At 43.8% G+C, this 12,500-nt stretch overlaps 2 protein-coding genes across 2 annotated transcripts in view; one reads left to right on the top strand and one right to left on the bottom strand.

Moving 5' to 3' along the window:
* LOC132862157 (coiled-coil domain-containing protein 171-like) overlaps positions 1–6,662 on the bottom strand; it is a 14,621-nt gene extending 7,959 nt beyond the window's left edge. Inside the window, exons 1-9 of the mRNA XM_060894043.1 lie at positions 6,549–6,662; positions 5,648–5,805; positions 5,439–5,565; positions 5,147–5,321; positions 4,807–4,997; positions 4,556–4,702; positions 4,364–4,435; positions 4,117–4,277; positions 54–402 (exon numbers count right to left, since the gene is read on the bottom strand). Of these exons, the coding sequence (XP_060750026.1) occupies positions 54–402; positions 4,117–4,277; positions 4,364–4,435; positions 4,556–4,702; positions 4,807–4,997; positions 5,147–5,321; positions 5,439–5,565; positions 5,648–5,787 (1,362 nt within the window). The 5' untranslated portion in view covers positions 5,788–5,805; positions 6,549–6,662. The remainder of the gene's footprint in view (positions 1–53; positions 403–4,116; positions 4,278–4,363; positions 4,436–4,555; positions 4,703–4,806; positions 4,998–5,146; positions 5,322–5,438; positions 5,566–5,647; positions 5,806–6,548) is intronic.
* Positions 6,663–8,123: 1,461 nt separating this feature from the next.
* sh3gl2b (SH3 domain containing GRB2 like 2b, endophilin A1) overlaps positions 8,124–12,500 on the top strand; it is an 8,363-nt gene continuing 3,986 nt past the window's right edge. The window contains exons 1-4 of the mRNA XM_060893984.1: positions 8,124–8,320; positions 11,823–11,891; positions 12,050–12,122; positions 12,246–12,389. Of these exons, the coding sequence (XP_060749967.1) occupies positions 8,276–8,320; positions 11,823–11,891; positions 12,050–12,122; positions 12,246–12,389 (331 nt within the window). The 5' untranslated portion in view covers positions 8,124–8,275. The remainder of the gene's footprint in view (positions 8,321–11,822; positions 11,892–12,049; positions 12,123–12,245; positions 12,390–12,500) is intronic.

Genomic DNA, 12,500 nt, shown 5'->3' with positions numbered 1-12,500 from the left:
GAGAGAGAGAGAGAGAGAGAGAGAGAGAGAGAGAGTGTAAATACATGATGTACCAGGTTGAGTTCTTGCTCTCTCTCTGTCTCTACTCCGTTCTGTTCCTGCAGTCTGATTGACAGCTTAGCTGACTCCTCCTTCTCGTGTTCCAACTGACCAATCAGCTTAGCTGACTCCTCCTTCTCGTGTTCCAACTGACCAATCAGCTTAGCTGACTCCTCCTTCTCGTGTTCCAACTGACCAATCAGCTTAGCTGACTCCTCCTTCTCGTGTTCCAACTGACCAATCAGCTTAGCTGACTCCTCCTTCTCGTGTTCCAACTGACCAATCAGATCAGCCCAGGTGGCCTTGGTTTTCTCCAGCTGGTCAATCAGATCAGCTTTAGTGGTCTGGTACTCCTGCTCCACTCTACACACAAGAAAAAAGTGTGTGTCTTAATAAACATCACACTAAAGCACACACTCCCAGCTCATGTGTCTCTTACAGTATCAGTGTGTGTTGTGTGTCTTACAGTATCAGTGTGTGTTGTGTGTGTGTGTGTGTCTTACAGTGTCAGTGTGTGTTGTGTGTGTGTGTCTTACAGTATCAGTGTGTGTTGTGTGTGTGTCTTACAGTGTCAGTGTGTGTTGTGTGTGTGTCTTACAGTGTCAGTGTGTGTTGTGTGTGTGTGTCTTACAGTGTCAGTGTGTGTTGTGTGTGTGTCTTACAGTGTCAGTGTGTGTTGTGTGTGTGTCTCTTACAGTGTCAGTATGTGTTTGTGTGTGTCTTACAGTGTCAGTATGTGTTGTGTGTGTCTCTTACAGTGTCAGTGTGTGTTGTGTGTCTTAGTGTCAGTGTGTGTTGTGTGTGTGTGTCTTACAGTGTCAGTGTGTGTTGTGTGTGTGTCTTAGTGTCAGTGTGTGTTGTGTGTGTGTCTTACAGTGTCAGTTTGTGTTGTGTCTTACAGTGTCAGTGTGTGTGTGTGTTTGTGTGTGTCTTACAGTATCAGTGTGTGTGTGTGTGTGTGTGTGTGTGTGTCTTACAGTGTCAGTGTGTGTTGTGTGTGTGTGTGTGTGTGTCTTACAGTGTCAGTGTGTGTTGTGTGTGTCTTACAGTGTCAGTGTGTGTTGTGTGTGTGTGTCTTACAGTGTCAGTGTGTGTTGTGTGTGTCTTACAGTGTCAGTGTGTGTTGTGTGTGTCTTACAGTGTCAGTGTGTGTTGTGTGTGTGTGTGTCTTACAGTGTCAGTGTGTGTTGTGTGTGTCTTACAGTGTCAGTGTGTGTTGTGTGTGTCTTACAGTGTCAGTGTGTGTTGTGTGTGTCTTACAGTGTCAGTTTGTGTTGTGTCTTACAGTGTCAGTGTGTGTGTGTGTTTGTGTGTGTCTTACAGTATCAGTGTGTGTGCGTGTGTGTGTGTGTGTGTGTGTGTGTCTTACAGTGTCAGTGTGTGTTGTGTGTGTGTGTGTCTTACAGTGTCAGTGTGTGTTGTGTGTGTGTGTGTCTTACAGTATCAGTGTCAGTTTGTGTTGTGTGTCTTACAGTGTAAGTGTGTGTTGTGTGTGTGTGTCTTACAGTGTCAGTGTGTGTGTGTGTCTTACAGTATCAGTGTGTGTTGTGTGTGTGTGTCTTACAGTGTCAGTGTGTGTGTTGTGTGTCTTACAGTGTCAGTGTGTGTTGTGTGTGTCTTACAGTATCATTGTGTTGTGTGTGTGTGTCTTACAGTGTCAGTGTGTGTGTCTTACAGTGTCAGTGTGTGTGTGTGTGTCTTACAGTATCAGTGTGTGTGTGTTGTGTGTGTGTCTTACAGTGTCAGTGTGTGTGTGTGTGTGTGTGTGTGTGTGTGTGTGTGTCTTACAGTGTCAGTGTGTGTGTGTGTGTGTGTGTGTGTGTGTCTTACAGTATCAGTGTGTGTTGTGTGTGTGTGTCTTACAGTGTCAGTGTGTGTGTGTGTCTTACAGTATCAGTGTGTGTGTGTTGTGTGTCTTACAGTGTCTGTGTGTGTCTTACAGTATCAGTGTGTGTGTGTTGTGTGTGTGTGTGTGTCTTACAGTGTCAGTGTCTTACAGTGTCAGTGTGTGTTGTGTGTGTGTGTCTTACAGTGTCAGTGTGTGTTGTGTGTGTGTCTTACAGTGTCAGTGTGTGTTGTGTGTGTGTGTCTTAGTGTCAGTGTGTGTTGTGTGTGTGTCTTACAGTGTCAGTGTGTGTTGTGTGTGTGTGTCTTACAGTGTCAGTGTGTGTTGTGTGTGTGTCTTACAGTGTCAGTGTGTGTTGTGTGTGTGTCTTACAGTGTCAGTGTGTGTTGTGTGTGTGTCTTACAGTGTCAGTGTGTGTTGTGTGTGTGTGTCTTAGTGTCAGTGTGTGTGTGTCTTACAGTGTCAGTGTGTGTGTGTCTTAGTGTCAGTATGTGTTGTGTGTGTCTTACAGTGTCAGTGTGTGTTGTGTGTGTCTCTTACAGTGTCAGTGTGTGTTGTGTGTGTGTCTTACAGTGTCAGTGTGTGTTGTGTGTGTGTCTTACAGTGTCAGTGTGTGTTGTGTGTGTGTCTTACAGTGTCAGTGTGTGTTGTGTGTGTGTGTCTTAGTGTCAGTGTGTGTGTGTCTTACAGTGTCAGTGTGTGTGTGTCTTACAGTGTCAGTATGTGTTGTGTGTGTCTTACAGTGTCAGTGTGTGTTGTGTGTGTGTCTCTTACAGTGTCAGTATGTGTTTGTGTGTCTTACAGTGTCAGTATGTGTTGTGTGTGTCTCTTACAGTGTCAGTGTGTGTTGTGTGTGTGTCTTAGTGTCAGTGTGTGTTGTGTGTGTGTGTCTTACAGTGTCAGTGTGTGTTGTGTGTGTGTCTTAGTGTCAGTGTGTGTTGTGTGTGTGTCTTACAGTGTCAGTTTGTGTTGTGTCTTACAGTGTCAGTGTGTGTGTGTGTTTGTGTGTGTCTTACAGTATCAGTGTGTGTGTGTGTGTGTGTGTCTTACAGTGTCAGTGTGTGTTGTGTGTGTGTGTGTGTGTGTGTGTGTCTTACAGTGTCAGTGTGTGTTGTGTGTGTCTTACAGTGTCAGTGTGTGTTGTGTGTGTGTCTTACAGCATCAGTGTGTGTGTGTTGTGTGTGTGTGTCTTACAGTGTCAGTGTGTGTTGTGTGTGTGTCTTACAGTGTCAGTTTGTGTTGTGTCTTACAGTGTCAGTGTGTGTGTGTGTCTTACAGTGTCAGTGTGTGTTGTGTGTGTGTCTTACAGTGTCAGTGTGTGTTGTGTGTGTCTTACAGTGTCAGTGTGTGTTGTGTGTGTGTCTTACAGTGTCAGTGTGTGTTGTGTGTGTCTTACAGTGTCAGTGTGTGTTGTGTGTGTGTGTCTTACAGTGTCAGTGTGTGTTGTGTGTGTGTGTCTTACAGTGTCAGTGTGTGTTGTGTGTGTCTTACAGTGTCAGTGTGTGTGTCTTAAAGTGTCAGTGTGTGTTGTGTGTGTTGTGTGTCTTACAGTGTCAGTGTGTGTTGTGTGTGTCTTACAGTGTCAGTGTGTGTTGTGTGTGTCTTACAGTGTCAGTGTGTGTTGTGTGTGTGTGTGTCTTACAGTGTCAGTGTGTGTTGTGTGTGTCTTACAGTGTCAGTGTGTGTTGTGTGTGTCTTACAGTGTCAGTGTGTGTTGTGTGTGTCTTACAGTGTCAGTGTGTGTTGTGTGTGTCTTACAGTGTCAGTGTGTGTTGTGTGTGTCTTACAGTGTCAGTTTGTGTTGTGTCTTACAGTGTCAGTGTGTGTGTGTGTTTGTGTGTGTCTTACAGTGTCAGTGTGTGTTGTGTGTGTGTGTGTCTTACAGTGTCAGTGTGTGTTGTGTGTGTGTCTTACAGTGTCAGTGTGTGTGTGTGTGTGTGTCTTACAGTGTCAGTGTGTGTTGTGTGTGTGTGTGTCTTACAGTGTCAGTGTGTGTTGTGTGTCTTACAGTGTCAGTGTGTGTTGTGTGTGTGTGTCTTACAGTGTCAGTGTGTGTTGTGTGTGTCTTACAGTGTCAGTGTGTGTTGTGTGTGTGTGTGTCTTACAGTGTCAGTGTGTGTTGTGTGTGTCTTACAGTGTCAGTATGTGTTGTGTGTGTGTGTGTCTTACAGTGTCAGTGTGTGTGTGTGTGTGTCTTACAGTGTCAGTGTGTGTGTGTGTGTGTGTCTTACAGTGTCAGTGTGTGTTGTGTGTTGTCAGCACGCTCTCTCTCTCGAGTATGTGCTCTTTCTACTTCTCCTAATTTGTGTTTGAGCAGCTCCAGACTGGACACGGCCTCGTCATGATTCCTCTTCTCTACTGTCACAGCTGCTTCCACATCTCTGAGATGCAGCTACACACACAATACAGAGTAAAGTAAGGGAACAGAGTGGGCGTGGTCTCCTAGGTGTTAGTGACCTGAATGACCTCAGCACTGACCTGCATCTCCAGGTGAGCAGCTCTCTCTGTCTCCACACTCTCCTCCAGATGCTTTACTCTCTGTGTGGCTGTCTATATACACACACACACACACACACAATCCTACCTGTATACACTTCATAAGAACTTATGTGAACATAAAGTTCATCAGTGTCATATGGCAGCATTGTGTGTGTGTGTGTTATGTCTCACCTCCAGCTCCTTCTTCAACAACTTCTCACGCACCATGCTGTCCCTCAGCTCAGCTCTCCTCATTCTGAGATCCTCTGCATCTCGCTCTTTGTCTTTCTCCATACTGTCTATCCTGCCCTTCAGCTCTAGAAGTGTGTCTTTCTGCTCCTGAAGCACACACCAAAATAAAACCAGATGGATCCAAACTATTTTAGTGCAGACACACCTCCCCAACACACACACACACACACACACACACACCTGGTGGGTACCTGCAGTAGTGTGTCCCGGCGTAGATTCTCCTCCAGTAACAGCTCTTTCTCTGTGTTAATGCTGTGTATCAGGTGGTCCCTCTCACGCAGCTCCACCTGGAGTCTCTGCTCATCATCAAACCGAGCTTGCTGAGTGATCTCCAAAACTTTCTGTAGATCAGAGGCTCTCTGATGCAGCTCTGCACTGAGGCCTACAGACAAAACAGTATATAGTAAAACTATTACAGGTTTTCTGCCACAGCTCCACACTTAGCTTCAGCCCCCACATACACAGGCACATACACACACACTGTGTTCACAGGCACATACACACACACTATCACACACACACACACAATACCCTCCAGCTGCTGGTTGTGTGTAATCAGGTCAGCCATCCTCTCCTCAGCGCGACTCTTCTGAGCAGCTGCGTCTCTTTTTACCACAGCAAGTTCGTACTCTAGTGTCTGTCTCTGAGCCTCTCCTTTCTCCAGCAGAGCACGGCAGCGTGTGAGCTGAGCCTCATAACCCGACAACTACACCCACACCCACACCCACACACACACACACACACACGTGAGTTAAACTAACATTTAATAAACATAACACTAAAAATGTGACTTTTGTGCCACATGGCTTTGAGGGCACATCACCTCCTGGTTGTACTTGGAGTTGATCTTGAGCTTGTCCTGCTCCAGCTGGTTGATCTTCCATCTCAACGCCTCCTCATTGTCAGAGCCCCGCCTCTCTGTCTGCAGCTGTCCAATCTCCTCTCTCAGCCTGGAATAAGAATGAAGTCAGTATGCTCAACGATTTTGCTCAATGTTTCTGTCTCAGTCATTCTCATAGTCATTTCAGTGACCTGCTGATCTCCTGCAGATCCCCCTGAGTGGACTGGTTCAGGGTTTGGGGCTGAGACGCACGCAGAAGCACTTTACTCTGTCCACTCTCTCTGCGTCTCACCCTGTCACGACCTCGCTGTGTCTGCCGACTCTCAGACATTATCTTAGCGTCCTGCTCCTGTTCTCGGATACACACACACACAAACACACACACAAACACACACAAACACACACGCACAAACACATACGCACAAATAAACACATAGGCACAAATAAATACATACGCACAAATAAACACACACACACACACAAATAAACACATAGGCACAAATAAATACATACGCACAAATAAACACACACACACACACACAAATAAACACATATGCACAAATAAACACAGACGCACACACACACACATATATACACACACAGACACACAAACACACACACACAGCTTACTTTAGGTAAAACCAACACAAATGCTTCATTTTCCATGTAGGAGCTTTGGCTCAAAACAGAAAGTGTAGCTGTGATTTGTTCATTAATAAAAAGTTAATCAGTATTTTATAAAAACTGCAGATTCAGTTGAAAAACAAAGTAAACTTTAAACACTTCTTACTAAAATACAGACATTATAACTAAACACTCCTGTGATGTTAAAACATGATGTAAATATAAACCCGAAGTGTTTTATGGTAGTAAATGAGATCAGATCTGTTGTTGTTTACAGTCGCTATAGAGCTAACAACAACATTAGCATTAGCCGCTTAGCTTAGCAGTTTTAATGTGCACACACACACACACACACACACACACACACACACACACACACACACACACAGTCCCTGACATCAACACTAGGACTTTTCCCTCGTCACGTCTTCCATGTTAACAAACTAAAAATAAATATAAAAACTGCACCTTAAATATGGAGCCCGTTTGAATCTGACGCCGTTTCGCCTCCGACACAAACGTGATTGCGTCACTTCTGCACACACGCAAGGAAAACAACACGTCATTGCGTCACGTCCTGTGGAAATATTCGGCCCAATAAAATATGGCGTCTTTCTCATTCTTAAAACTGCACTCATTACTTTTCGCTGTGATAATCAGGGATCATTTAAACACGTGAATAATGACAGAGTGCTGGACGTCTTTCTTCAGTGTGTGTGTGCGCGCGTGCGTGCGTGCGTGTGCGTGTGTGTCAGTCTCTGTCCATGGTGCTGATCAGCCCATCTCCATTACTCTTTCACCCAAACAGAAACTCTTGTGTTTATAGTTTAGAACATTATCACATTAACATTTATGGATCAAATGTAACATGGCTACTAATCAGACCTGTGGTGTTTAAAGAGTCTCATTGCTCAGTGCTCTATCTGTCACTGCAGGACTTAAAGCCAACTGCCTGAGGCCTTCATCTAGCTAATCTAGATTATTTTAAACTTAAAGCTTATTTGTTTATTTATTATTTTCTTTTTGGACAATGTACAAATTGTGAATCATAAAGCAGAATCAGAACAAAGATTTATTTTATAATGAAGAGTTTTTTTTTCTTGGTGTATTATTACTTTGGTCTCATTCCATTCCCACAATGCTGTGGTGCTGTCAGTGGTGCAGCAGCTGGGGTTTGCATGTAATCCCCAACCTCTGTCCAGCAAAAGCATAAGGAAACACCATCTGAACTATGAGTCCCTTCCCCAATTATGGAGTCATGACACATCAACAAGTCTGACTTTATGTACTATATATTGTGGAAGTTTTTGAGAAAATAAAGTGTCACACTGGTAGGCACGGGCAAGAGTAAAAAGGTTCATGATTTATTTGTACTGCTGCTGAGCAACAGGACCCAACGCTCCTCGTGTAGCATGAATGAGACCGGACCTTATAATCTGTTACACTGAGTTTTTATAAACATGATTCAAACACAGAATCTGAAAAAGAGAAAACTACCATTGGCTAGATGGACAACGCCTGATCATCTCCTGATCAGGATCATCTTACCCTTACCAAGGTTTGTGATGAGCCAACTCGTCTCCAGCTCATTGTGACCCTGCAATAAGTTTATACTAACAATCTCTACTAATAACAATTTCTAGTCAAAACTAACTTCTAGTCCTGACACAGAAGGTAAGAACTTCACAAACAGCTTTTAGTAAAATTTAAAAAAAATCTAATTACCTTCTAGTACAAATGTCCGTAACAATACATACATTAGCTGTACTGTCGATCAGTTAACACAGAGATGTTCATTTGTTTACTCTGAACACTGAAGATAATATACATCACTCTTTACAGCTAGCTGACCAGCTCGGTCCATAGAGACATCCATGTTTTTTCCACTTCACAAGTCTATGTAGAGAGGTGGAAATGACACCGTAGGCCAACTCAAACACAGCATTTTCCCTCGCTTTATTTCTACTAATGTTGTCACTGAGCTGTGTGTGATGCGCGCTCTCGCCTCGGGGCGCGCCCACGCCCTCGGTGACGTCACGACGTGCGAGGCAGAACGCTGACGGTAACCGGAGCTGTCTGTTCTCTCTCTCTGACCGAATAACGGACATTTCTCTCAGCTGCTTCTCTGCGCGTCTGTGTATGTGTGTGTTTCTCTTCACACAGTGAGCAGCTCAGTCAGTCAAACACCAAAGACCATGTCAGTGGCAGGACTGAAGAAACAGTTCCACAAAGCGACGCAGGTGAGACACGCAACCCACCATCCTATGTCTCTCTCTCTCTCTCTCTCTCTCTCTCTCTCTCTCTCTCTCTCTCTCTCTCTCTCTCTCTCTCTCTCTCTCTCTCTCTCTCTCTCTCTCTCTGCGCTTATTTATTTATCCCCGGTCACAGACACCGTGATGGCGGTTACAGATCCTGCAGGTCTGCTGTGATAGTTTTAACGTTTGTCCACCACTAGAACGTAAAATATCTTCATGTCAACTGAGGCCTGTGTGTGAGTGTGTGTGTGTGAGTGTGTGTGAGTGTGTGTGTGTGTGTGTGTGTGTGTGACTAAAATAAAGTAAATAAAATAAATAAATAGAGTAAAATGAATAAACATTAGAGTTCGATCGATATATTTAATGCAAACAAACGTCATCATTGTTTATATATTTATATTTACAACAGAGTAAAAGTCTATTTTTATTACTTAGCAGACTACAATTTATTGGAATGCAGCCACCGGAAGTGTCCAGTTGTCATGGTAACCAGGGTACTAATCACGTAGCCACTTAAAGCAGCTAGCTAACATCATGTAAATCAGACGTGCTGTTATTCTAATACGAAATCTTCCTCAGTGACGTCACGGATTTTCCTCAGGCTTCCCCCTGATCGTTTCTCGGCTTTTTTCGTCACATTTCGTCTTTACTCGAATATATAAGCAATGACACTTTTGGTGCACCCTGGGTTCCTGTTGTGTGTGTGTGTGTGTGTGTGTGTGTGTGTGTGTGTGTGTGTGTGTGTGTGTGTGTGTGTGTGTGTGTGTGTGTGTGTGTGTGTGTGAGTGTGTGTGAGTGTGTGTGAGTGTGTGTGAGTGTGTGTGTGTTAGACTGGGTTCCTCACCTGACCAAATGCATTGGACTCAAGTCTCAGACTCCTGAATCAATAGATTGGGTAATGATAGATAGATAGAGAGAGAGAGAGAGAGAGAGAGAGAGAGAGACAGGACAGAGAGAGAGAGAGAGAGAGAATACAGACTGGAGAAGTAAATAGATTTGGTTTCCTTTGCTGAAAATGTTACATGAACGTCAGAGAGAATTTAACACTGAAGCTAAAGCACTATTATGATGACAAGTGTTAATCTAACAGGAGTCTCATGTGTGCAGAAACATTGCTGCTGTAACGTTCACATTAATCACTACTTTAACTGAACACATCAGCTTCCTCACTCATTATTCAACAGCTCACAGAATAGCACTTGATCCAGTGCAGCCTATTATTTTACATTTTATTTATTTGATATTGACCCGTGATTTGATATTGACCCGTGACCCGAGATTTTATCACACTTTAATTCAATTTTTTATTATTATTAGTGATTATTACTGTGTTATTTGTATTCAATTCAATTCAAGTTTATTTGTACAGAGTTTTTTACAACTGACATTGTCTCAAAGCAGCTTTACAGAACATGAACATAGAGCAGAAGGTAAACATGAGGAATAATATAAAGAATTAATTCATTTTCATTCATCTTCTACCGCTTATCCGAACTACCTCGGGTCACGGGGAGCCTGAATCTCAAGCGTCATCGGGCATCAAGGCAGGATACACCCTGGATGGAGTGCCAACCCATCGCAGGGCACACACACACACACACACACACACACACACACACTCTCATTCACTCACGCAATCACACACTACGGACAATTTTCCAGAGATGCCAATCAACCTACCATGCATGTTTTTGGACCGGGGGAGAAAAACCGGAGTACCCGGAGGAAACCCCTGAGGCACGGGGAGAACATGCAAACTCCACACACACAAGGTGGAGGCAAGAATCGAACCCCCAACCCTGGAGGTGTGAGGCGAACGTGCTAACCACTAAGACACGGTGCCCCTAAAGAATTAATATTCATTCATTCATTCATCTTCTACTGCTTATCCGAACTACCTCGGGTCACGGGGAGCCTGTGCCTATCTCAGGCATCATCGGGCATCAAGGCAGGATACACCCTGGACGGAGTAAAGAATTAATATAATAAATAAAAAAAATTAGATATATTTAGTTCACAATGTGTTTGTATTTATCCCCAATGAACAAGTCTGAGGTGACTCAGGTGACTGTGGGGAGCAAAAACTCCCTTAGATGGTAAAGGAAGAAACCTTGAGAGGAACCAGACTCAAAGGGGAACCTCATCCTCATCTGGGTGACACTGGGGGTGTGATTATATTTATTTATTTGTACTGTGTTGTGGACTGATTGATTGTGTGCATGTCTCGCTGTGTGTGTGTGAGAGACTCATGACTGTATGTCTCATTAAGGAAGTGACACATGGTGTAATGGTGTAAAAAAAACTTTGAATCACACACACAAACATACACAACCACACACAAGTAATAGGCATGCCTAGGCATGCTTTGTGTGTGTGTGTGTGTGTGTGTGTGTGTGTGTGTGTGTGTGTGTGTGTGTGTGTGTGCAGATGGTGAGTGTATGCGTGACTGATCACTAGGCCTGCTGTTTGTAATTGTGGTGGAAGTGTTATCAGCTCCCTGTAAAGTCAGCACCTGTAATTATAGCCATTACTGTGTGTGTGTGTGTGTGTGTGTGTGTGTGAGAGAGAGAGAGAGAGAGAGAGACAGAGAGAGAGAGTGAGAGAGAGAGAGAGAGAGAGACTGTGCCCTTCACTGTGTCCTCTTTACAGCTTTTACTCTCTTCATCCTGGTTGTTGTTAAAGAAGAAGACAGACATTTTCTCAGATAAAGTGTATCTGTGTGCTGGAGCTTTAATTTTGTGTTGGGATGTGTGTGTGTGTGTGTGTGTGTGTGTGTGTGTGTGTGTGTGTGTGTGTGTGTGTGTGTGTGTGTGTGGATGTGTGTGTGTGTGGATGTGTGTGTATATGTGTGTATGTGTGTGTGTGTGTGTGTGGATGTGTGTGTGTGTGTGTGTATGTGTGTGTGTGTGTGCGTGTGTGTATGTGTGTGTGTGTGGATGTGTGTGTATATGTGTGTGTGTGTGTGTGTGTGGATGTGTGTGTGTGTGTGTGTGGATGTGTGTGTGTGTGTGTGTGTGGATGTGTGTGTATATGTGTGTGTGTGTGTGGATGTGTGTCTGTGTGTGTGTGGATGTGTGTGTGTGTGTGGATGTGTGTGTATATGTGTGTGTGTGTGTTTGTGTTAAAATACTTGATTTATATTTATAAATATAGTAAGATTTGTTAGATGTTTAGTTCATGCAGAGAGAGAGAGAGACAGGGAGATACAAAGAGACAGAAAGAGAGAGAGGGACATTGTGTACATCTTTATTTTCTCTCTGATGCTAGTGCCAGATTCCTGTTTCTATGGAAACTGTTCTCATTCCCTTCCTTCCCATCCCTTTCATGAAACCAGTTTGCCAGTACACACACACACACAAACACACACACACACTAACAAACACACTGTATTTATGTGAAATATATCTAAAGTTCAGATGACAGAAGCAGGGTACATTTATCCTGTGTGTGTATGTTTATGTATGTGTGTGTGTGTGTGCTCCTACAGAAAGTGAGTGAGAAGGTTGGGGGAGCAGAAGGCACCAAGCTCGATGATGACTTCAAGGAAATGGAGAAGGTGAGAAGTATGAAGGTGTTCATCAGCTTCTGTAAATGTTTTGGAGTAAAATAAATAAAAGTTAAATAAAATGCTCTGTAATAATGATCCAAGATCGAACTCAGGTCACAGTGCTGATGTTCTCTTGTGTGTGTGTGTGTGTGTGTGTGTGTGTGTAGAAAGTGGACACTACAGGCAGAGCAGTGCTGGACATCATGACCAAAACTACAGAATATTTACAGCCAAACCCAGGTGTGTGTGTGTGGGTGCATGACTATTTTGTGGGGACTGGTCAGAAAAGTGTTAACTCACATTGTATATGTGTGTGTGTGTGTGTGTGTGTGTGTTTGTGTGTGTGTGTTTGTGTGTGTGTAGCCTCCCGAGCAAAGTTAAGTATGATAAACACCATGTCTAAGATACGAGGGCAGGAGAAAGGGCCGGGCTACCCTCAGGCTGAGAGTGTGCTTGGAGACGCTATGCAGAAATTTGGCAGAGAACTCGGAGAGGATTCCAGCTTTGGTATCACACACACACACACATTATACACACAAACACACACACACACATTATACACACAAACACACACACACATTATACACACAAACACACACACACATTATACACACACAC

The sequence above is a fragment of the Tachysurus vachellii genome, chromosome 19, assembly GCF_030014155.1.
Source record: "Tachysurus vachellii isolate PV-2020 chromosome 19, HZAU_Pvac_v1, whole genome shotgun sequence".
In the NCBI taxonomy this organism is placed as follows: Eukaryota; Metazoa; Chordata; class Actinopteri; order Siluriformes; family Bagridae; genus Tachysurus; species Tachysurus vachellii.
Note: the sequence above shows the minus strand (reverse complement) of the source record. Positions and strands in the feature narration are given on the sequence as shown.